At 43.6% G+C, this 26,041-nt stretch overlaps 1 protein-coding gene across 1 annotated transcript in view; it reads right to left on the reverse strand.

Annotated features, from left to right (window-relative positions):
- SHC4 (SHC adaptor protein 4) overlaps positions 1-23,241 on the reverse strand; it is a 128,791-nt gene extending 105,550 nt beyond the window's left edge. The window contains exon 1 of the mRNA XM_025919830.2: positions 22,185-23,241. Coding sequence (XP_025775615.2) covers positions 22,185-22,769 — 585 coding nt within the window. The 5' untranslated portion in view covers positions 22,770-23,241. The remainder of the gene's footprint in view (positions 1-22,184) is intronic.
- Positions 23,242-26,041: the final 2,800 nt, after the last annotated feature.

Genomic DNA, 26,041 nt, shown 5'->3' on the forward strand with positions numbered 1-26,041 from the left:
AATTGCAGCCCAAATGTTAATCATCTCTCATTACACTTCTTTTTACTTGAAACACAAGGGTTTTCTGTAGCTCAAGCCAGTGAATTCTGACTCCTGATAATATGACTAAAAGGATATAAGAGTTTAAGGAAATTTAGAGATTATCCATTCAAACCCCTCTACTTTTCAATGGATAAAAAATTAAGTGGCTTATCTGCTGTCACTCAGCATTTAAAGGGCAGGCAGAGTAGAGTCCACTAAAGACACAAAACAAAAGTTGGAAACGTATAAGGAGAACCAGATGAGTATGATATGGTAGAAGTCAAGGACACACAGAGTTTCTTGGAGAAAGAGACTGTTAAGCGAATTCAGGGCAGTGAAGATGACCAATAGGTTAAGAGGCTGGAAAATGTCTACTGGAATTTGCACACTGTTGGCTTTAACTGTTGCCTTCTGTTGGTCATTATCAGTAGAGTAGAGGAGTAGAGGGCAGCGAGCAGGGGATTGAGAGGGTGATACAGAGGGGAGGAGTAAACCAGAAAGCATAATGCTTTGTTTTTATTTTTGCTTCGAGAACTTTTTATTTTAACAACAGAGGAAAGATAAGCTATGGAGAGGAAGTTATTTAAAAAATGGGACAGACTTGCGCATGCTCATATGATAGAAAGGGTGACAATAACAGGAGAGCGGAAAAGGATGCAAGATCGCAGCCCCCGGGGAAACAGAAGTGGAGACTATCCGTGAAATGTGTAAGTCCTGATTCAAATAAGTTATTATAATAATGAGTCAGATTCTCCCAAGTGCCGGAATCAAACAGCTTTCAAAAGTTGGAAGACACATTTGCCCTTTTCATATGTCTGGATACTATTTGGGGATTCTTAAATATTCTTATAACCCCTCAGGACTGAGCCTATGTTTGTATAAATGGAAACACTGTTAGGATGGACAGCACAAGCCTATGACTTTAGTTAACTGTAGGCTTGCTTCAGAATTAAATCTAAGGGGCATCATGATGAGGGCTAAAAAGGGATGACCTAATAAAAGTCAATCTTTTTACAAAAACAAAGCCCTAGACTCACAAAACCTTTGCACTGGAAAAAAATATTTGCCCCATCCCCTTATTTTCAAAGCATTTAAAAGACTTGAATAAGGTCATGCAACATTACAAAACTCTAAACAGGTATAAAAATTTGCAAATCTGTTAGCTCTATCACACACATCAAGTTCCCAACAAATTCTAACATAGATTTTTGAACTAAACTCAAATAATGCCTTTAGAAAAGTCACACCTTCATAAAGAAACTCAAATAGAAATTCAGATTCAATTCAATGCTGATTTTATAGCTTGTACTCTTTTTTTAAAAAAATCTCAGCATCTTTAGCTGAAGAGAAAGAAAAAAGTGCAAGGAAGATCTCTATTTTCCTTTAAGCCCATTAGCCCATTAGCACGAGGTGGATTATTAGTACTATTGGTTATTACATTAAGTAATGACTTTCTATGGGGTGCCTGGCTAGCTCAGTCGGTAGAGTGCGACTCTTGATCTTGGGGTTATGAGTTTGAGCCTCATGTCAGGTGTAGAGAATATGTAAAAATAAAATCTTAAAAAAAAAAAGTAATGACTTTCTACAAGGATATATAGTTCAATTTAACAATCCAAAGGATAGGAATGTGAAGATTCGAGGGGCAGGGAAAGTCAAGTGGTTAGAGCCAATAATGAGGAGTCTAGTTCAGGTTTGAAATTCTCATGGAAATCAAGAAGTTTCTCTTCTTCCCTAGCCACTAACTACATTTCAAACTTCCAACTATTGCCCTAAATACCCCTGACCAATGGCATTCACGAGTACACAAATGGGAACCAAGAAGAGTAGGTGATACCATGCAGATGGCTCTAGGCCAGCCATTCCCATAGTACCTGAAGAGGGTCTCTGTTCATAGCATCATTTCCTTTAACATTCTTCTGAAATCCCACATCCTCCAGAATGTCCTCTGATGCTCCCACTGAAGAGCTGGATGCACAATTCAACCATTACCAACAACCCTCCTTTTCAACAGTCTGAACCTACAAACTTTGAAACGGTCCAGGGAGGAGCTGATGTAAAACTCTGCACAGCTTTGAGTAGAACAATGTGTGGTGATCTGCCTTTGTCTCAACCATCTAAAACATGAGCTCCTAGGAGGCATGTCCTCAACGCAGGCAGAGACTCTGGGTTGCCTACCTATATCCTCTCCCCCTTTTCTCTTTCCTCCTTTCTTCCTTGCTAATAGAACCCCCAATGTGCCCATCATCAAAACCACCATTACCCAGCTTCCTGTGAAGGCAGGAAACCAGGGAGATATAAAAGGATGTCATCAGGTAGGACTTCAAGGAAAACTACTTATAACACAGCTAGGAGGTGCCCCATTTTTGTCTTTGCTCTTCCTTCTTCCTACTGCCTGGAAAATGCTCCCATGCCACAACCTTGAGTGAGCCTGAGGATGGAAGGCGTGTGCTAAGGAGGCCAAACAGAAAAATGGAAAGAGTCTGAGTTACTGATGACTGTGGGACCGCTATGTGGCCTTGACCTACCTACCTATGGACTTTTTAACATGAGTGAAAAAGAAAGCCTCTGTCTTGTTTAAACCCCAGTTATTTGAGCCTTTGTGATAACCTAATCCTAAGAGATACAGAGGCCTTTTAACCCGTGCTGTGCAGATGGCATTTGAGGAGTCAGGGTTCCTCTGCAGTTCACTTCCGACCAAGTGATAGCTCTGTGAACAGGTTTTAGACTAGAATCAGTTCAGTAGTTCTTCAGCAGATTTTCCCATGTACCAGGAAAGTAACATTTTAATCCCTATTATATGAATGTAGTTTATAAATAACACCTTAAATGGAAGTGTCCCATTTGACAATGTCAAATGTCCTAAACATGGCTGAGAATACAGAAGCAAGTGACCAAAGAGATTTTTTAAAATTAGGTCAGGGGAGCCTGGGTGTCTCAGTCATTTAAGTGTCTGAATCTTGATCTCAGCTCAGGTCTTGATCTCATGGTTTGTGAGATTGAGCCCTGTGTCTGGCTCAGCATTGACAGCGTAGAGCCTGCTTGTGATTCTCTCTCTCTCCCTCTCTCTCTCTTTCTCTCTGCCCCTCCCTCACTTCTGTGTGCGCAGTGCACACACATGCACACTCTGTCTTTCTCAAAATAAATAAATAAGCATTTTTAAAAAATTAAGTCAAAGACTAAAGCTTATGCTTGTCTTTTTCTCTTAGGAGAGCATTTCAGTCCTTCATTCAGAGCCCATTTGCTCTTGATTCAGATACAGTGTTAACAGGTCATCCTCTCAGGAGGCCAGAAACTCAAACTGAAATGTTGGGAGTCTCCTAAAGACAGGCTCCCTGTCAAGAGCAAACAGTGCCAGCTGGCTGGACACAAGGAATCTGAAAAATTGTGGATATATGGACATATAAATTCAAGAAGCTCAGCCATTTGGAGACACAGTGTGCAGGGGCAACCAGCTCATCACAGTTATTAGCTCCTGTGGGTATGTCCTGGGTCCCAGAACAGCCCCGTGACTGTTACACTTGATCTTGGCCAAAAGGCCGAGAAGTCATAGTCCCATGACTGTTAGAATGGACCATTTCCATCAGAAGAAAAAAGAGGTTATATTCCAATCTGTACCCACTCATAGGCATAGACCCAAGAAAGTTGAAAACACATGTCCACACAAAAACTTATGCATGAATGCTCATGGCAGCATTATTCATAATAACCAAAAAGTGAAAACAACCCAAATGTCTATCAATTGATGAATGGATCAACAAAAATGTGGTGTATTCATACAATGGGAAATTATTCAGCCATAAAAAGGGATGCAATGCCAACACATGCTACAACATGGAAGAATTTTGAAAATACTTTGCTAAGTAAAGGACGCCAGACACAAAGGACCACCTATTATGTGATTCCATTTATAGGAAATATCAAAAGTAGGCATATCCATTGGGACAGAAAATAGATTCATGGTTGCCAGGGGCTGGAGTGCAGGAATAGGGAGCTTACAGGTACCTGGCTTCTTTTTGGAGTGATAAACATATTATAAAACCTGATAGTTGTTATTGTCTCACAATTCTGTGGCTATATTAAAAAACACTGAATTGTACACCTAAAGTGTTAGTTTTATGGTATGCAAATTATATCCCAATAAAACCATAATAAAAAAAATAAAACATAGATCTAGAGGAAAAAATCTGGCATTTCCTCTCAAAAAAATTTTTTTTTCATTGAGTTATCAACCATCTCTGAAGAGAAAGGGGCATATAATCTTCATTATGCAGAGTTTTCCACGTAAAGTATTTTAAGTTTTAGAAGACTGACTTCTAAAGGGAGAAGCTTCAGTTATCTGAAAAAGTCAATGATTTCCTGGTGATGTCAACTAAATGAGTTGACTGTATCAGGACTCCTATTGGTGGGTGTTGACAGTGTCTGTGGGCACCTCATTCAGAAGAAACAGCCCCCCTCTTAACTCACTTGAACAGTTGGGCGATGACTCACAGACTTTCTGTCCTTTCCCTCCCACAGGGTTGCTCAGTGTGTGTAGGAAGCATTAACTCACTAGCAGGTGAGCCACCTCAGAACCTTTCAGGAAGTCAGCAGGGTATAAATCATAAAAAAAATATGACCCGTGAGTGTGCACATTATGCTTCCTGGAGTCCTCTGGGATCAATCCTCGTGCCCTATCAGGACCCAAGGGCCTCCCACAGCCACACCCACATCCTACATCATCATCCTTCCAGTACCTTCTCCCTCCACTCCCTCCCCTCCCCCGCCCCCTCTTCCTCCTTCTTTTCTCAGGTAATAGCCTCCTTAGGAAATCAGATTCTTATATTTTACAAAGGGAGACTTGGAAGTTTGCCACACATCCCTGGCCAGAATCCCTTTCCTTTGCTCCATGTTGGAGTTTGCCACATGGCTCGCTCCCCCACTCCTCAGTCATCTTTCTTGCTCTCTGTGCACACTATACACATTTTGTCCACAAATCATTCCTACCACTGGACTAGGCACGGTGACACAGTGCTTGCAATCTCAGCCTTCATTTCCACAGAATTTTGCAACTTGTTACGGCTCATCATAAAAGATGAAGAATGTAAGATCTGCTGTTGAATATAGGTTTCTTTGTTTTTGAGTGAACAGCTTATAGCTACTCCAGATGGGTTAACATATTTTTTTAAAAACTCGTCTCTGTATTTAAAGGGATTAAGAAGAGATACTTGAAATAACTTAGACGTGTCCTGAGAGTCCAGCATTATGTAGACAGCCATGTGTTGGCTCCCATGAGCTGTCTATCCATGATGCATATGTTGGGGAGTCGGGGGGTGGCGGGGGGAGGTGCAGTCAGAGGTACTCTGAAAAGTTTTAAACATTTATTCCAAACTTTCAAGACTTCCAAGATATTTTCTTTTCAAATCAAAAAGTCTTTCCAAGTATGTCTTCATTTAGCCAGAATAAGTATCTTTAACATCATTTCAGAAACCAAAAGAAAACCAGCACCAAAATAGATGAGCCTCTGGTCAGGGTACTCCCTCCATCCCCTGAAGGCTCCTTCCCTGGCTAAAGTACCAGGCTTAGTGCTCTCCAGCAAAGTCACTCAGTTCCAGTTCCATGGGCAGGAGAAAGCAGACCCTGCCTGCCAGGGGATATTCCTCCACAGTTGGCACCTTCTTTCATCTGTTCAAGGGACATCACATACAACTAGTTCAACTTCTAGAAGCTGAGTTGAAGTTGAATGGTGAACAAGACATAAAGACCCTAAAAGAATAACGTTTCTAGCCTTAAATAAGCTCATTGGCTCACTATAATGTCAGTAAAAGATGCACACCATGGGTGTCTGGGTGGTTCGGTTGGTTAAGTGGCTGACTTCGGCTCAGGTCATGATCTCATCGTTCATGGGTTTGAGTCCACATCTGGCTGTGTGCTGACAGCTCAGAGCCTGGAGCCTGCTTCAGATTCTATGTATCCCTTTCTCTCTGCCCCTCCCCTGCTCTCACTCTGTCTCTCTCTCTCTCTCTCTCTCTCAAATAAATAAATAAGTAAATAAATAAACATTAAAATAAATTAAAAGATATACACCAGAATTTATTTAATTCCAATGTTATCATCTAAGAGAAATACATCAGACAAAACCATAGGCTTTGCTTTCTAAAACAATAAGCATGCTTACCTTTACGGATATGCACCCATATATTGGGGTGAGTTGTGGCAGGGTAGCTAATCTTACTTAAAACCCTCCTACTTTGCTGGGGAAATGGTCTGTCTTGATGGATGCTAGCATCTCCAGCTACATAAGAAGTGGAAGAGCGTACTCCTAGATTAAGGACCAGGACCCTTTGTACTGGGAGCCCCCACCTCCAGCTTTGTACCAGTGAGGAGAGCAGCTGAGGAACAGAAGACAGCAAGTTGAAATAGCATAGCAAATATGAAGTTCTCTTCCCAGGGTCAGGAAGTCAGAGAATTGTCTCTCAACAGAAGAGTGGCCAGAAGTGTGGCCATTTCTCTGGGACACTATGCTGTTCCCACGGGATCAGCACTTAGTGATGTGTGAAGGTGCCCCTGTCTACCAGTCAGAGGGGAAAAAGCACATTGCACAACAGTGTGCATACTATAATCTTCACCTGCATCAACAAGTATGTTTATATGTATATATAAATATGCAATGCTTGGGGCACCTGGGTGGCTCAGTAGGTTAAGCATCCAACTCTAGATTTTGGCTCAGGTCATGATCTCAAGGTTTGTGGATTCGAGCCCTGCAGCAGGCTCTGTGCTGGTGGTGTGGAGCCTGCTTAGGATTCTCTCTCTCTCCCCCTCTCTCTTCCCCTTTCCATCTCTCTCCCTCTCTCTCTCAGTCTCTCTAAGTAAATAAATAAACTTCAAAAAATAATAATAATAAATTAATTTTAAATATGCAATGCTTAAGAAGAATTCTTAAAGAATACAAAAACATACTGTCAATACTGGTAATTACCCTAGAAAAGGGACATTCACCTTCTGCCTTCTGCAATATTTGAATTTTTACCAAAATAAGTATGTATTACCTTTGACACTTCAGAAAATACAATAAAGAAAAATTAGATTAAACAAAAAGTTCAGAAAAGTTAGTCCTCATTACTCTTCCTCCTTACTGTATTAAAATTTATTTATTTATTTATTTATTTATTTATTTATTTATTTATTTGAGAGAGAGAGAGAGAGAGAGAGAGAGAAAGTGGGGGAGAGGGACACAGAGAGAGAGAGAGAGAGAGAGAATATCTTAAGCAGACTCCATGCTCAGCACAGAGCCCGATGCGAGGCTTGATCCCACAACCCTGGAATCATGACCTGAGCCAAAATCAAGAGTTGAATGCTAACCAACTGAGCCATGCAGGCACCCCTAATTACCATTTTATTATAAACAATACAGATCAGGACCAGCCAAGTGAAGAGACACATAGGGGAGGGTTTTGGGAGTATATCCACCACAGAGATTCTGTGGCTTCTTCTAGTGAAATTAGGGCATGTTACCCTCTTGGCACATCGATGTGTTTACCAACCAGGAAGCTCTACTGAGCCTCAGTGTTTAAAGTTTTTATTGGGGCTTCACTCTGTGAGCACAACTGATTGAATAATTGGCTATGTAATTGAACTCACTCTCCAGCCCCCCTCCTACAACTTCCCTTCTCTGAAGAATGGACTGATATCACGTGGCTCAAAGCCCCAACCCTGTGACCACATGATTGATCTTTCTGGCATGAGCAGCCCCCATCCTGAAGCTCTAGGGGCCCACCATGTGTCACCTCATTAACATAAACTCTGGTGTGCTTGAAGAGGGGTTCATGACTAATGAAGATACTTCTATCATTTGAGAAATTACAGAAGTCTTAGAATAGACATGCCAGGAACCTGGGACAAAGATCAAGCAAATTCATGCTTATACAATAAGTGTTTATTCAGATTTTTTGCCTGTTTTTTACACTGGGTTGTTTATTTTCTTATTGTTGAGTGTTAACTGTTCTCTAAGCATGTGGTTTCTCTTCTATCCCCCAAGGCACTACCCTTATTGTAATTAAAAACAATACAAATCAGAGAACAATCTCATTCACGGGATCACGGGATCATGTGGCCTTTGCATCGCCAGAAATGCTGGGTAAATAAGAGTTGAGACATATCCATTCTGGTGAGTAGAGCACCTTTTTGCTAGGGCGTATTTCCAATAGTGAGTGTTACTGCACCTGAGAAAGATATGTACTTTTTAAATGAAAACAAAAGCTACAGAGAACAAATGACATCTGTCCTTGTAACAAACTTTATTCTATTTGTTCATATTTCCAAAATGCTATGGAGATACAAAGGGCACCCTATAAAATGCAGACTGTTATTAAAAACAAAGAACAGAGGTCTTCACTGAGTTGTAAGCTGGCAATAATGTTGACACCAGTGTGAGTAACTCAAACCTCACATGTTCTTTATTTTCTTTATAAAGAGAAAGGTTTAGGCCATAGATGAGTTTCTTAATTTAAACTTCCATCCCCAAAGACAGTCTTCTAGTTGCTGATTCCATTTCATCTCCTGAAAACAGGATCTTGGATAGGATTCTGCAGGGGCAGTCAGAATACCTGCTGAATTTCTAGCTGTGTTTTTTTATCTTCTAGTTTGCCTTGGGACACTCTCTATATATCATTTTCCCTGATATATACACACTCTCCCATTTGGAGAGTTAAGTACAACAGTATTCGTTAAATGCTGTCTGCTCTTCAAGGGCAAGATGGTGTTGTCAAGTTTAGTAGGAAAAAAAAAGTAGAATGTAAAACATGCTCGTCGTGATGACAAAAATTGGAAATGTATCCCGAGACGTATCAACAAACCAAGATGCTGAATTGTTAGCACACAATACTACAATAAAACTCTGCTAACTGGCTGCCACTCAAGCAACTTGCCACAGCCCACAGATATGCTACATCTTCTTGCAGCTACAATTTGGACTGTAGACTCCCTGAGACCCCAGGTGTGTTTGAGCCTCACCTGTATACAGCAGTTGTAATTTGCTATTGACATCACATCATTTAAATAGATAATAAATAAATTTAAAATATATGAGTTTATATTTTTTTAAAAACATAGTTATTTCTGGGGTGCCTGGATGGCTCAGTCTGTTAAGAGTCCAACTCTTGGTTTCAACTCAAGTCACGATCTCACTGTTCGTGGGTTTGAGCCCCATGTTGGGCTCTGCACTGGCAGCACAGATCTTGCTTGGGATTCTCTCTCTCTCTCTCTCTCTCTCTCTCTCTCTCTGCCTCTCCCCCACTCATGCTGTCTCTGTTTCTCTCAAAATAAATAAACTTTTAAAAAATATAGTTATTTCTATGAAAATTAAGTCAAAGTTTTGAGAAGATTTTATGAAGGCAAGTTGCTTTAAAAAAAATAAAACTAAACTACATGTGGATAAAACAACTCTAAAAGATTTTAAAAATGAAATGTTCTGCACTCAGTCTGCTTTGAAGATCTCTCTAACAGTTTATATCACTTCAAAGACACTGAAAGGAATGTAAATGAGGAACTATGGGTAGAATTTATACAAGAACAATGAAAGGGGTATTTAATTATTGTATCTATAAAACTGGGAGAAAAGGCCTTGACTCTATACCACAAATGTACATTTACATGCATTTCATTGAAACATCAAAAGTACAGGTGAAACATTTCCATCAGAGAAGAGGCTTTCTACTATATAATATTAGGAAACACTCCATTCTTTCCACAATTGGAAATCACCTGAAATATCTGTCTTGATGGCATGGCTATCAGATCAGGATGGCTAATTGCTTGGCTTGACCCACAAAGTGCACACCACGCCTGAACTCTCCCCAACCCTGCCTGACTGCTGGACACCTCCCTCTTGTCTAGATGACTTTCTGTGACGTCAGACTCAATGTGTGGGAAATTGAACCTCCTGCCTTCCCTCTCAACACTGCTTCTCCTCCTGTGGTCCTCTGTGTCTTTTAAAGAGGTTATCTCCCCTCACACCAGCCAGGTCTTCAACCTCAAAACTTCAAGCAGGTTGGGATGCATTTTGGCCTCCTTCTTTGCCTTCAGCATCAAAATTGTCTTCCATAATATCGCCACCAATGTTTCTTTACTTCACTCCCTCTATCAAGACCCTCATATAGACACTTCTCTCCTTGACTGTTGCTGTAATAGCCTTTGAAAGGGCTTCCCTCGCTTCCAGTCACTCCCTTCTCTAGCAAAAATAAATCCCATGCCTCTGCTCAAACTCTTCAGCCTGATATTTAAATGTTATAAGCTGGCTCAAATCTTAGTATTATCCACCCAGCTTTCCCAAGCAGCCTCTACTCTAACCAAACTAAAATCGCTGCTGATCTCTATTTTCTTATCTATGTCCCCTCCATCTGGAATACCCCTTATTTTTATATATTCCCTGTGGTTAAACTTCTATCCAATCTGTAGGGACCATCTGAAATGCCATCTCTCCTGGAAGATGACCTCCCTGACCACCCAGCTAGAAGCTGTCTCCACCTCCTCGAGTTCATTACGCTGATGCATCAAACTATTTTCTACACGTATATATCATTTTCCACCTTGTATCATTCATCTCCTAGTTTCAACTGAAAGCTGTAAGAGCAGCGTTTCACAAAGCATGTTTCATGAAATTGTAGTTCCATAAGAAGCTGGTCAATAAGTTTTAAAATGCTACCTACTCTAGTCCTCACCTTAGAAATTGCAATGGGGATGGGGGGAGATGGATGTGTATGAGAAATTTTATAAAGGTGGGATTGACAGGGCTTGATAACTGAAGGCTGTGTGGAGTGTGACAGTGAGTGATGTAGAAATGCCTCGGACTTCTGGCTTGGACAACTGGGAGATGCCATTCACTGAGAGGGCAAGAGGAGAGAGTGCAGTTGTGGAGTATCCAGTGGTGTCTTTGGTCTGCGATAGTTGAATTGAATATCTTAGTGGAGAAGGGAGTAAGAAAATAAAAGGCCAAACCTGTGGCTCTTTCAGTTCTCATATTCCTTCATAGATTCTGTGAATACTTCACAGATTTGGACACTGTGTTGTCCAACATCTTTTTCCTCAAAACTCTCCCCACCTCTCCCTAGATGACCTTGTCCTCTCTCCATACTGCTCCTCACTCTGCTAGTTCTGTCACCAATGTCTTCTCTTCCTCCCTCTCCACACAATATGTAAATGCTGTATCCCAAAGCCCTCTCTTATCTGCACTCTCCCTTTGGTAGGCTTGTCCATTCCTTAAGCCTTTATGACAACAGCAACAAAAATGATTTCTCCTCACTCCTAACTATTCTATTTTTGGTTGGAGATTTCCACTTGGATGCTTTGAGGCCATCTTGAATGCATCACATGCAGAATGGAACTCACCCTTTACCCCCAAACTCACCCTTTACCCCCAAACCCTGCCTCTCCTCTTCTTCCTGTAATGGGTCTCACATCTGCCCTCATTCCCCTGCCACTGCCTCTGCTCCCACCCTGCTTCTTCCTGGGCCTCCCTTTCCCCAGTCTCCCTCTTCTTGGATCCTCTCTGAGCACTGCAGCCCATATGATCTCTCTAAAACATAGCACTGAATTTGTCAAAGTTCTGAGTTTATCCTTAGGCTACTAAAAAAAAAATTCAATGGTTTTCTGTTGGAAACCCAACTTTTCGTATACTATACAAGATTGTTATAGCTTCAGTCTATCTTATTTTCCCACTGATATCCTACATATATCTCACACACTGTCCAACCAAGTCAAATCACTCACCATTCCCCAAACATGTCCTCTGTTTTCCCACCTCCATGCCTTCACTCTTGTCATTCTCTTTGCCTAAAATGCTCTTCCTGCATCTCTGCCCATGGAAACTCTACCTATTTCTCAAGATTCAGTTAAGATGCCTACTTCATTCTGCAGTCTTCTCTAATTATCATCCCTTTTCCTCCATGACATCCCACATGCTTTACTTGGATCACTTTGGTGTCATGTATTATGCATTGCCTTGCGTTACAGTAATGTGTGTGGACATCTTTGCTCCCTTTTCATACTGTAACCTCCTCATGCAAGAATTATGCCTTACTCATCATGGTCATGAAAAGAACACTGACCTGGGAGTCAGGAGACTTGAATTTTAGTCCATGCTCTATTCTCATGAGTCCGGTGACCTTGGATAGCTTAACTCACTGTGAAATAGAACTTTGTAGTCAATGTATCAGTCTGAGTCCTGAGTCCAGAGTTAAAGGCGCCATGCTGAGAGGAGAAGAGAGGAGGGGCAGTGCCTTCCAAGGACCTGAAGTTGTCACTGGGTTAAGAAAAATTGTCTGAATTATATATTTCACCATTTCCTAATGAATGATTCATATAAATTATTATCTGATGACATTGAGGAAAAAAATCCAATTTCTGGGGTTGTCCTTATAGCACACAGTCTTTTTCCTCAAGTTGCTTGCTTTCTGGAACTTCTTCACCTCTAACTAAAGGAAATTTCCAACTCTGAGACAGGCTCTGTTCTTACAATTTACTGGTAAGTTACTTGTTAAAACTGCTCATGCATTTCCCTGTGGAAATATGAAGGTACCAATACTGGGAGGATACCATGGTTAGATACCATACTAGCCTGTAAATGCCATTTAGCCCAGAGCGCACCTGAGTCAGGGTTGAGTCTGCTGCAACATATCTGATCCATGGCTGACCTGCCCCTCTCATTCCCACCCCTTGAGATCCTGATGTGGAAGCCATAGGTGTATTGGATGAGTGGCGGTGAAGAAGTTACCTATAACTTTTAGAGAATTTGTGCAATTCAAAAAGGAGAAAGAAGAAAACTTGAGAAAATTAGAAGTATCTTAGGTTAGATTTGCCAAAAGCTAAACGACTGATCAACTGTTTATTCTTCCATTCCCTATTACCTCCCAATGCACATCCCAGGGTCATGTTCTTCACCACCTCAGAGCTTCTCAGCCTCAGTACCACCAATCAATTGAGCCTGAGAATTTTTTTATGGTGGGGACTGTGTGGTGCCCTGAAGGATGTGTAGCTGCATGCCTGGCCTCTATTCACTAAAGCCTAGCAGCACCCACCTCCTCACCAGTAGTGACAACTAAAAATGTCACAGGCATTGCCAAGTGTCCCCTGAGGGGCAAAATTATCCACAGCTGAAAACCGCTGCACCAAATGGACTCAACAGAGGTTTTCAAACTTTCTGTGCTACAGATTCACATAGTGAGTGTGTTAAAAATGTAGGTTTCTGGGCCCCAGCCTCAGAGATTCTGATCCAGTAACTTCAGGATGGGCATGGGAATCTGCATTTTTAACAAGTATTTTCTTTTAACTGATATCAGTGGCCCTTGGGAAATCTGGGGAAATACTAACAATAAGTAAACAGACATCTTTCCAAAATGCAGGTTTTCACTCTGCTGCCCTGAGGGAGGAGGGAAGCCGACCAGCAGGCAACCGTAGAGAGGAGAGACAGACAGGCCTGCCCTGGTGAGCACCACAGGAAAGACTTAAGGAAGGAAGGTCCTCCAGGGAGGCACTGCCAGCCAGGAGAAAGGATGCCAAGGGACACGGTAAAATGCCAAAGTCACATTTAGTCTATTTCAATTCATTTTTGCCCAAAAGTGTTCTTGGCCCTTTGAAAGTTCTTTCTCCACCACTCCACATGGGACCTATGTGGAGGTCTCTGTACTAAGCTTTTTATATATGTTTTTTCATTTAATCCTCTCCCTCACCATAGGAGAAAGCTTATCAGCTTTTAATGTTATGTCTCTGGAAAAATTCATTGTCCCAAAGAACTGATATACAAACTAACTTTTGACCCACAACGTCTTCATAAAATAGGGACGGCCTTTACCAGGCCTGGGTATCTGCTATCTTTAAACTCTGCAACTTGGTTAGGACGGGCAAAGGCTCTGTTCATTGGGATGGCAAGGCATCTCTCGTGTGCTCACCCAGCCCCAGGACTCTGTCCCATTACATAGAGAAGTCCTGGTGTGTTGTCCAAGAAGAAGACATTCTCAGCCTTTCACCCAGATATTCCAAATTGGAAAATGAAAGACAAAGGGTTTACAAGCATTTTTCCATTTGAATGCCCCAGGTAGGTATGCAAGTCCAGTCACCCTCGGGGGCAGACAGGTGACATAGGTGAGTGAAACCGGGTGAGACTGTGGCTCCTTGGCCCCCTCTGGCCATCTGCTGACAGTGGGATGGCTGGCCCAAGGCTGCCAGCTCTTCTGAGAAGCCAGATATCCAGAGTTTAATATAGAATTTTTAAAATTTTGGCAACTAATCACAAAAAAAAACACAATTTGACTAAACAAAACATGTCATTAAACTGTTGGTTTATGAGCTCTGCGTTCTAGATTCTTTCCTGGGTAGGACACTACCTGTACTATGCATTTTTCTCCTCCCCTCTCTCTCTCCCCCCTCCCTCCCCTCTGTGCCTCAATCCCATCAGCCTCCCACATGTAATATTAATTTCTAACTCCTCCCAAGAACCTTCAGCTTCATTTCCCATCAGAACCCTTGGCTGCCAGTATCTGACCGTGACAAATGGAAGCAGTTCTTTAAACTTCACTCCAGTTTGCCCACCTCTACAGGTGGGCTGTGCTTTCCTTTAGTGCCCTTCTGCTGTGCCCTCCCTCCATCAGCACTCCCTTTGGTTGCTGGTTGTTTCTGGATTTCCCATTCACTTGCTTAAAGCCATCTGTCATCCCTGTCCTTTGGGGGCAGTGATGGGAGGAGGGTGGGTATTCATACCAGTGGGTCTCAGAGCATTATGGACCCTCAAGCTGCATTCTGGAGAGACTTCAAGGAAGTGGAAGGCTTACCAAGGGGAATGGCTGGAGGGGCGGCCAGGGAGGCTGGATTCTCAGCAAGGGGCTCTCAGAATGGGTAAGGACTCTGGTGTGTACATGGAGATCTAGACACAGGAGTACCTCCTGTCTTTAGGAGACTCTCAATATCCTAAACAATGAACCAAAGGTCAGAGGCATTTCTTCATTTAGGGGTGCAAAATAAGCCCCCCGATTCATTATGTGATCCTGGTGACAGGTTGGGGGAAGAATTATGACCGAAACTGAAATTATTTCCAGCCAAGCAAGAAAGGGCTTGGTGTCAGATTTCATGCGATTTTTAAAATATATCATTTTCAATGACATTTCTTGTACACACCTGAGTTTATGGTTACAAATTTATACTTATTTGTCATCATGGCTATGATATCAATAAATTTCATATGATTTCAACTAATGTTCTCAGTCAAAAATCAAGTTCCCAGAGGCTTCCTGACTTTTCCAAATACCTGCTTGCTAAACTCTCCTGTTTCAGATATAATCTTTTCATGTAATGGTCACTTGTGGGCAACACTAAGGCCTGCATCTTTTGGTGACCACAATCTTGATGCTTCAAAACGAATCTGACCAGACCCCTCTTATTCTGCTTCTGCCACCCCCCCCCCACACACACACCCCAAAATCTGAATCTTTTAGGAGAGAGGAAGAAATCCCAGGTACCTCATATACCTGCTACTAGGGAAGGGAGTCTGGAATGGCCTAGCCTCATGAGCTGTGTGCATCATTTAGATCACCATTCTAATGGAACAGTCATATTGGGACACAGACTTGGTTCAATAAATCTGTGTGGTAACATGGCATTGGCTTTAGAGTAATATGAAAATGCAAGTGAAGGGAGAAGCCATATTAGGGAAGTGACCTCCAAAAGTTGTGGAAGATGAATTAATGGAAGCCAGTCCATGCACATTGGACAAGTCCTAGTTCAACACCAACATGTTGTCACCCACAGGGACCTCCTTATACAAAAAAGGTGAAAAATTGACAAAACCAAGGCATTTTGGGCTCCTTGTCACTCTTCCTTGCTTTTTCCTTCTCATTGCCTTTTAAAGACAATTTTCCTATTAGAAAAAAAAAGTTTTCATTCTAGTCGTTTTTTAAAAAAGCACACATACAGCATTTTAATCAATAGAGACATTTGGTATAGCACATTTAGTTCAGGGAGTGGGGACAGGTGAAGCAAGATGGAGGTAAAAAAAAAAAAAAAAGTGCTGTACACAGAACAGGGAGTTCTTGTCTGGGCTCCACAACTAGCCATGTGGCTTGGGGCAAGTTACTTCTTTGGCAAGTTATTTCTTATTTCTGAGTCTCCATTTCCTCAACTGCAAAATGAAGGTTTTGAACTTTGGGATCTCTAAGCCTCTTTCTTCCAGTTAATGCTCCAGTGGTCAGGGTGGGCAAGGACTGGACAGATCAAAGGATATGTGAGGGTTTAAAAGGAATAACAGGAACAATAGGTCAAATCTACCAGGATTTTTCTAAATTCTAACAGAATCTACTTTTACATTCACTCCAAGAAAGAAACAGGAAGGAAAATATAACACCCTCAATGAAAAATTGTCAGTTTTAGATGGAAGTATTTCCTCCTGCCTGTATTGCCTCCCTTTCAATCACCAATAACTTAGACAAGACAGAAATGAGCAGAGGCAGAAAGCCATCTCTGTTAACCTATGGGGGCCAGACCCACACCAATCAGGTCTGCCTTTATTTTGCATAAACCATGGGACTATCTCTTCAGGGGTTTCCCAGAGTTATAAATCTCCCTCTTTCAAGGTTAGGATTACTAGACTCTCTATGTGTCTAGTAGGGCCTTTTTCTCTTAGCACTTGTGTCCAGAGAATATCGAGAAGGGTTAACTCTTGCTGTTCCTATAGTCCTCAGGTTGGACATGAAGCCCGGGCCTGGCCTGACTGACTATACCATGTGAGCAATGATCCTAGTCACCACCATTCACTCTGGCCTGCCGCCTGACCTGGCCTGCCCACTCTTCCCTGGAATCCTACACTTGGATGCTTTTCCATGACATGACCCCTTCACACTGCTCTCTAGAACAGAGCACCTGTGCCCAGGACACCCTTTTCTGCTATATTGGTGAAGCCAGCTTAGTGTTAGTAAGAGGGTGCTAAGAACATTTCTTCTCTCTATTAACACAAAGGTGTTAAAATTTATTTCCTTTAGGAAACTGTCCTGAATCCATTTTCTAAGCAAAAATGATCCTAATAGAAGGAGATTTCAGACCAATTGGGAAAGGAGACCTGCAGTCTCAGGATCTTAGGCAGCATTTTGTTCAAAACTCTTATTTTAAATATGAGGCAATGAGGCCCATAGAGGTGAAATGACTCACCTAAGGTCACACAGCTGGTTAGCACCACAGCCATTAATGCAGATCTTGTAACTCCTATACCTGTGCCCTTCTGTGTGAAAGATATTGGGGCATTGTGGTACCATGTACTACATGTAGTCTAGACAATAGACAATACCAGTCTATTGGCTCAGTAATAAGCCATAACATTGGACAAAGGAGGATGGATGATAAGAATATGCTGTGAGCTTTACAAAGGAAGTAAAGAAAATTCCTCAACAATGAATTCATATTTGCATGCACAGCTGATGAGCCCAATACCCAAGAACACTTATAGGGGCAAATCCATTGCAATACATGTACTTGGGGACTGTTATGGTTTGAGTTACATCTCCCTCAAAAATAAGTTGAAGTCTTAACCCCCAGAATCTATGAATGTGACCTTATTTGGAAGTTAATATAATCAAGTTAAGATGAGGTTATACTGGATTAGCATGGGCTCGAATCCAATGACTGGTATCTTTATAAGAAGAGGGAAATTTGGATGTGGTCACAGAGGCAAGGAAGCCATGTGAAGACAAGGCAGAGATTGGAGTGATGCTTCTCAAAGCCAAGAAATGCCAAGGATGGCGGGCCACCACCAGAAGCTGTAAAAATAAAGGAAGGATCCTCTACTAGACTCTTCAAAGAGAGCATGACCCTGCCAATACCTTTATTTCAGACTTCTAGCCTCCAGAATTGCCAGAGAATAAATTTCTGCTGTGTAAGCCACCTAGTTTGTGATACTTGTCACAGCAGCCATAGGGAAGTTGTTGGGGTAGGATGGGTTGAAGTGAGGAGACTGAAATCATGCAAATAACTGCAACCAGGCAAGGTCTACAGGTCGGCCCTATAGTAAAGCTGTCCTGCCCAGTGTGGTCCTTTTTCTATGACACTCCTTTCCACAAACTTCCAGGTCCGCCTGTCTTGCTCTGAGGTGCAGTGAGAGGGTGGGAAGGGGAAGAGCCCTGGAGTGAGACAAACCATGGTTTGAAACCTGTCTTATGTTCACTTAGGTTGGAAAGTGTGGGGTAGAGAATGTACTTCTGAGGGCTCGGTGTTGTCATTTGGAGATGGAGCCTCTCTTGGAAAGCTATGGTCAGAACTGTTGGACTGGCCTGTGGTGGCTCCGGCATGGTTGGTGTCTTTGCCTCTGTTTTATTTAGGCTTTCAACAAAATTATAAGTAATTTGGGGGTTGGGAATGGGCAAGGGAACTAAGGTTTTAAATACCTCCCCTATGAAGAAGGGAGCCCTGGAGTCAGCAAATAGTGCCTGGGTGACCTACAGACCAATTCTCTCATTTTAGAGATGAGTCATGTTGTATATTTTCCATCCTCACAGACTGTGCTGGGCAACTGGGGGACCTCCAAGTGAATGTTCGGTGATGGATAAAGTGACTTGGGAATATCTCATAAAGAAATGAGCCTTAATCATATGGTGAGAACAAAGTCACTATTTGGTACCATTTAACAAACTTGTACTCACCTCACTGCTTTGCTCAGACTGGGGTCTGGTTGTCCCATTTCTGGTGTGATATACCTCAAAGAATGGTTTGCTGGCCTACTTTCCTTGAGAGATCTTCAGGGGGTTCAAGGTCTAAACTTAAGTGAAAGTTACTCAAACATAGGTGCTCAGAATTCATAAAATGTTTTCAGCTGCATAACTGATTCTATATCATAAGACCAAAAAGAGTCAATTTTCTAAGGAAAGATATTTAACTCAAAGTCAAACCTAACTTAGAGTAGAAGGCAAATACAGTTCCTATTGTAAAGATAAAAGATGCCAGAAAACAAAACAAAGAGTAGCTGTAACTCTGCCATTTTCCCTCAAAAGGAATGCAATACCTTCCATTTCTACACAAGCAACTGTCTTCTTCCTTTCCCTGTTTTATCGCTCTCCCTAGCACTTATTACACATGACATATTAAATTTACTTATTTATTCAATCGGGCCCATCTCCATTCACTAGAATGTGAGTTCCATGGGGGCTCTGACCTGGTCTCTTTTATTCACTCATCTATCCCCAGGCCCCTCAACAGTTCCTATCACATAGTTGGTTCACAATACATACTTGTTGAATAAACAAGTGAATGAATAAAAAAAAAAAAAGTTTGGGCAGGGGGACGAGCAGTCACATGATATGGATGAGGAAGTTGAATACGTGGCCACCTTTTGCCTACAAAAGTTGCCCCTAAGTCCACTGGCCATCAAAAATCTCTCTCACTTCCCTGTTCTGATTCCATCATCACTAAGCAACTTTTGATTTACATCTTCCTATGTGCATCTTCCTACAGACGGGAGTACAAGGATCACAATTCAGGTGCACTTGGTATGATAATGTTTAACTGTAAATTAATATGTTGGCATTTCATTTTTTTAAATTGGTTCACATCTAAAAGAATGCTGAGGAACAGGATCTCACCCAGGATGGAAACCTATGTTGAAAAGAGCAAAGAATGGCACACAGGGGACTTGAGTTTAACTCTCCTTTTGATTCACCTGCGTGGCCTTAAAAAAATCACTTCTCTGGACTTTAGTTTCCCCATAGAGTCATTGAACATGATAACTTCTGAGTCCCTACCATCTTTCAAAGTTGGGATTCTATAAAAATTAATAAAGTAGGCTCTTCCATGTATTTTGACTTCCTATGAGAAGTGATAGCTGGTGTCTCATGTCACTGTCTATTGGCAACATAGTGTGGGTCATTTGGGTCAGGGGGGTCAGTGTCTTCCCTCGGGTCAGTTATCATCACCATGAAAAGACAGATGATGTCCTCATTAAAAATCTAAAATGCAGTGGAAACACTCCCTAGGGAAGGTGGCGATCACACAGCAACTCTTTTCACATTAAAAATTGTACAGGTGTGTAGGTGTGGGGAGTGGAAGGCAGTATAAGAGGGAAGGAAAGGCAAGGAAGAGGGTAGAGGAGGTCTAGGTGATGGGAAGGCAGGTGCAGAGAACACGGGTTTGGAGTTTCTCGTTTTCCCACTAGAACCTGGCAGACACTTAGGTTGACAAATGAGAAGGTGCACATGAATTTTTAGTAGATACATGAAGTCCATTATGAGCCATGTCACTAAGGGGGAGGGCAAGAACTGAGTGTCCCATAAATTTATCTTCCTTAGAGGTTTTATTTATCCATTTGCCAATGCTGTCTCAAGCTTGCTCTCTCTGTAACCCTTTCAGCATTCACCATCTGGCCTTCCTTGAGACCTTAATTGTTCATTTATGATAGTTATCGGGCTATCTCTCAAATTTACACCTTCAGATCAGGCTTCCCACCTGAGTGTCAGTCTTATATGACTGCTTACCTACAAATTAATACCACTTAGATGTCATTACTTTAAACATAATATGTCAAAAGCGAAGTTAGCATGACCCCCCCCCCTTCCCAGCTCACTCTGTTTCTATCAATGACATCACTAATCCCATTCTGAGGCTTAAATTTGGAGTTATTTTTCACTCCTCAGAACCTTTCCTCAATAATCACCTGTAACCTTCATAAACAACAATAACAAACTCACCAATCTACCCACTCTTCAATAAATGTTCACTATTCTACTATTTGTATTATGAGGTGAAATGATCTGATCAATCACCCAAGACTGTGGAGGCTTCCCACAGAGGCTCTGGCCTCATCTCCTTGTTCACACCTCCACCTTAATCCATGTCCCCATCCCTTCACACCTGAACTCTCAGAGTATCTTTCGGACTGACCTCCCAATCTTTATTTTTTCCCTGCTTCCATCAATCTCAAATAAATTCAGATAGATCCTTTTGGAAACACTTGCATCAAGTCACAGTTTGCCTACAAACCGAACGACGGTTCTTGTTTACCCATCGCAGTATTTACAAACTCCTCCTTTGACATTTAAGAGCGTCAGTCAACTGTGCGCTCTTCCCCAAGCTACCCACGATCTATATTTGTCTTTATTCAACTCACATTTGTTTGAGCACCACCTATGTGTCAGCCACTCTGTGTCACCCACCAGCCTCCAGTATTCCCCACCTCCATGAAGTCCAGGTTATATGATCCTCTGCTGCAGCCACCACAGTGACACCTGCACCTGCCTTTTAGACTGCTCACGTTCTCGCCCCGCCAGGAATCTCCTCCCTTCTGCCAATCCAGACCTGATACCTCTTCCAAGACACACCTTCTCCTGAAGGTCTCCCTTGTGAGTGAATCCCAGGCCACAACAACCTTTCCCTTTCTCTGTATTCCTTCAGCATCCGTACACTAGGTATCTATTGTGAGCATTATTCTCTTATTATTTCACATGCATTTGTTGATCTCCTGGACTGAAATGTGGACTCCTGAAGAGCAGGGACCAAATCTTCTACTCTTCTTTTACCCACATCTGGAATGAGCCAGGGCAAATATGAGACCAGGGAGGACCCTGGTTTTGCACACAGCTCATGGACAAGGCCCACTTGCCGCAGTGTAGGCAATAAAGACAAAAAGGGGCGGCACCAAAGACCTAAGACTGGCTCCTAGCACAAGCATAGAGATCCAGCGATGTTTTGAGAGGTGCCTGTTAAATGCTGAATTACATTTATAAAAATAATTCAAGTCCCTTACGCATCATGCATTCCTCTAGCACAAAAATCTCTACTGAAATACAATGGCCGATAGAGCCTAGCAGGTCTCAGTCACTAAACAGACTTGAAATTCTTGACTCTTCTTGGGCAGATGCTACGCCCAGTAGGGACAAGAAGGTGCCATCTCCCTGTCTCTATCAGAAATTATCCCTACCCCCGGAAAATACCTACAAATTAGCACAAGTTCATATCCTTGAACCAAAAGTTATCTGACTTCAATACAAGTCAGATATTCCTAGGGAAACCTGTAAGCCCAGGTCCCTTCCTCTCCTCGGTCCAGTTACACAATGTCTTGTCCAAACCTAGACCCCAGCCAGGGTGTGCAGCCCCTTGCATAACTCAGGGAAGATGCCCCTTTCCCCCAGGAGTTCCTAGAAGGGGGATAGAGAGGGAGATAGACTTACCCTCACATAGTAGTTCATGCCCATCCCCAACAGGTGCTGCAGGAAGTGCCTGTCCTGCCTGCTCCCTGGGGTTGGCTCCCCAGGGCCAGGAAGGGGGCAGGCATCAGGAGTTAAGGCAGCTGCCCTGTGCCCCAGCAGGTCTGGTTGCGGCAGAGGTGCAGAGCCAGCCCTATTTGGACTGGTTTCAGGGGAAGCTGGGCTGCTGGGTGCCGGGTCCTGGCTTTCCTGGAGCTTCAGCCGGGGCACCTCTTTGGTACCCAAGCAAAAGTTTTTCAGACTCAGCAAGGTGGCTGGGTTGGCCAACTTCACGCTGGCCATGCGAGGGATCAAGGTGCACAATGGGGTGGGGCTCTCCTGGGACGCCAAGGTGGCATCTTCAGCCGGCAGGTGAGGTGCCAGGGTGGGGTAGGGAGGAGGCGCCGAGCCCTTGCTCCCCACTGAGCTTCCGGGGCTGCTTTCGTCCAAGGACGTGATGGACTCATTCCGAAAACGGCTGTACTTGGCCCTGTGCAGCATCCCGGGGTGCCCGAAGAGTCCTACATACAGCACAAGTCCTGCCAGGCTGTCCTGACCGCGTTTTCGCATAGCCTTGGCAGTGCTGAAACAGGATACTGTTGCATAAATCGCCTCGTCGTCTGCTAGATAAACGGCACGGAAAGCAAATGCCTCAACGCCCCGTGCCACTGGCGGCAGCCACCTCTCCAACTCTGCTCTCGCCCTCGCCCACCTCGGCTCCCAGGCCCTTCTGGGTGACAGCCCGGGGGAGGGAGGGGGGGCGGTGGGGGGTAGATAACGCCTCCCCAGTTGATTTCAGTCCCTCCCTGGCCCCAGCGGCAGCACTCGGTGTTCTCGCCTTGGATTCCTTGCTGGGAAAGCCTGGACCGGGCTCGCGGCGGCAGGGATCGCTCACGGCCAACTCTCAGGCACCGAACCGGGCCGAACACGGGCCAGCCCGTCCCGCCGCATCGCCAGCGAGCCGTGCAGGAGCCTTGCAGAAATATTCAGCGCCCCCCACCCCCAGCCTTCCCTTCAGCACACAGGAACTTTCAAACCTGCTCCCTCCGGCTCCCACAGGGCGGGGCAATGACTGGCCTATTAACCCTTTATTTGTTCCAGTGATTGTTCATTTAAAAAAGAAAACGTGTATGTGAGCCAAAGGCCCTTCAGCCTGAGTTCGTTGATTCTGACGGCTGCCCTCTCTTGGAAGATCTTGTCTTGCATCCCGTCCGGGCCACAAGCCAGAAGTACTAGCGACGGGCACTGCTCCGCATTATTTCTTGGACTTGCAATCCCTCCGTGTTCCTCAGATCCCCTCCCAGCCTGCCGACCCTAGCTCAGAGCCTCCCTCCCTCCTGGACTGTTCTCAGGAGCTTCTTTTAGGAGCCCGTCGGCAGCAGAAGGCTGAGATGTGCAGGATGATGCAGAGTGTTGAAATTTTTATGAATGAACTTTGCTGAATGAATTTCGCTCTGTGTGTGCAAGCTAATAAATCTGTGAATGAAGCTGAGAATAGCTGTAATTGACTGATGGTCTCAGGGGTGCTTGGGTTTTATCCAATCAGGCGGCAGCTTGATGACTCATGCACCATAAATATACTAAACTAGTAGCCAGGAGAAATAAAGCTGTAAGGAGAGATTTTATTTTGTGACATCTGATGAAAGGGTTAAAAGGAAAGGCAATCGCTACTAGGAATCCTCAGAAAGCTGGGTAGCCGCAGGTTAAAAGGGACTAATTTCTTTTTTGTTGAGATGGCGGGGAAAGCCAAGCAGAAGAGCTAAAATTTAGATCCATTGTTCCACGGATATTAGGACATATGGTACACAACTCCGGTGGGAAGCCGTGATGCATTTTTCTTAGAAACACAGTTCTTTTTTTATTGATTGCTGGTTCCATCTCCCGTCTGGTGCAACTTCCTGTACCTATCAAATGCATTCTGAAGACATGATGACAACTGCAAAGGCTTAGCACACAGGAAGGCAGGAAGGGAGTCAGGAAAGGGAAATGCAGGTTCTTTTAGGAATAGAGAAGAGGAAACTGCTGAAACATGGGGGAAGATGTGGAAATCACACAGCACAAGGGACAAGAAAATCTATGCGGAAGGTTACGTGTCTCTGTAGGCCAAAGCTCTTACATCTGAAATTATTCATTAATTTAAAAATTAAAACAAACTGGCAACCACGGGAATCAGGGATGTCACCTTCATTGTCTTACTGTCCCCAAGGCTGCATTAGGCTCATGTGTATTCATGACTTTGGTGGCCTGAGCTCCCTTGGGATCTAAACACAGGTTCTGAATTAAATGGTTGCTTATGACACACCGAAAGCCATCCTTGCTGGCTTCCTGCTCCTCCCAGGGAAACAATGCACCTCTTCACGTCCTGTCTGCCAAAACCGTTAAGATGTGTTTTTCCTTGGGAAGGCCTTTTTGCATCTTCATCAACCTCCCCTTCAATCCTTGCTGACCTCTTCTCCCTATGCCCACACCTTCTTCTGGCAAAATTCAGACAGTGGCTAAGTCAGTTGGACCTCGCATGCCCAGGGGCTGAGGAGACAAACTCTGGGCAACGTGTCTTCTTTTTCTTCCTTCCCCTTCTCCTTTTTCCCCTCCCAGACATGATTGCTTCCTTGCTGTCACAGACCCCCATGCTATGCAGCCTTGAGAAAGGTACTTTACCTCTGTGCCTGAATGCCCTCCTCTGTTAAAAGCAGCTATCTACTGGGAATGTTATGAGGGTTTGTGAGATAACACTAATCCCCATGAAGCACTTGGTACAGTGTCTGCCTCACTGAGTACCTGCCAGTCAGTGTAAAGAAGGGCCATTTGAACCAGGGCCACCTGACCCTGAAGCTGGTCCTCTCATCCCCTGTGTCTACACACAGTCTACACCATTGTAGACAATTGAAAACTGAGCACAGAGTAGGAGATGCCGAGAAGCCAACACCATTCAAGGAAACAATTTCCTAACAATTGTGTGGGCCTGGAGAAAGAAGGAACAACAGAGCCCTCCTGATTAATGGGAGTCCTTGCTGAGGTCTTCATGACTGGAGGACGGGGTGTTCAGGGCAACCAGCTCACCGAGGTAGGCACTGTGCTGGCCAGACTTCAAGGGCTCACATCAGCCCACATTCCTCAGGAGGACTGAGTGTTAGGAGAGTTGAGGGGCAGGGTGGATCAGGTGGGCCTAGGTAAGATAAGAAAGTGGCCATGGCCACCACAGGCTGCTTCTCTGTCCCTGGGGACCCTGGAGACCCTGGCTGTCCTAGGCGGCCCTGCCAGGGCCCTTTATGAGGGTGAAAGAAACCAGATCTAAAACCTGGGAGTGGGAACAGCCTCAGAGGCCAGTCAACACAGCCAGGCATCTCTGAGTCCGGAGAAACGTTGAAAAGCTGCCCCTTCAGTTCAAGAGAAGGCTCATTAACTGGGTGCATCTCCATTCCAGGTAGGAGGGTAGGCAAGGTGGATGGTTTCTTTCTTCCCAGAACATTAGAATACGCTCTTCAATTAGTAATGATGAAAATAATTAAAATCAGAACTACTATTTATGGAACAAAAGACAGTTTACCTGCATTCTCATTCAATCATTGTAACAACTTCCGGAGGCTGGGACTGTTTTCATCCCCAGTTTACAGAAGTGGAAACGAGACTCAGAGTAAGTTTAGTGAGGTGGCCAAGGTTTCCTGGCTATGGAACAATGATGACGGATCCTTCCATCAGCTCTTGACTGCAGAGCCGATATTGGTAGCCACTGTAGTCTGGAGAGCTCAAGTCTAGGTCCAAGGCCCATCATCTCCACGTTGCAGAAGAGGCAGTGAAGGTAAGCCACTCTGGTTTACTGGCTGGTCCAAGCCTCACAGCCA

The sequence above is a fragment of the Puma concolor genome, chromosome B3 (genome assembly GCF_028749965.1).
Source record: "Puma concolor isolate L17-30 chromosome B3, mPumCon1.1.hap2, whole genome shotgun sequence".
NCBI lineage: Eukaryota > Metazoa > Chordata > Mammalia > Carnivora > Felidae > Puma > Puma concolor.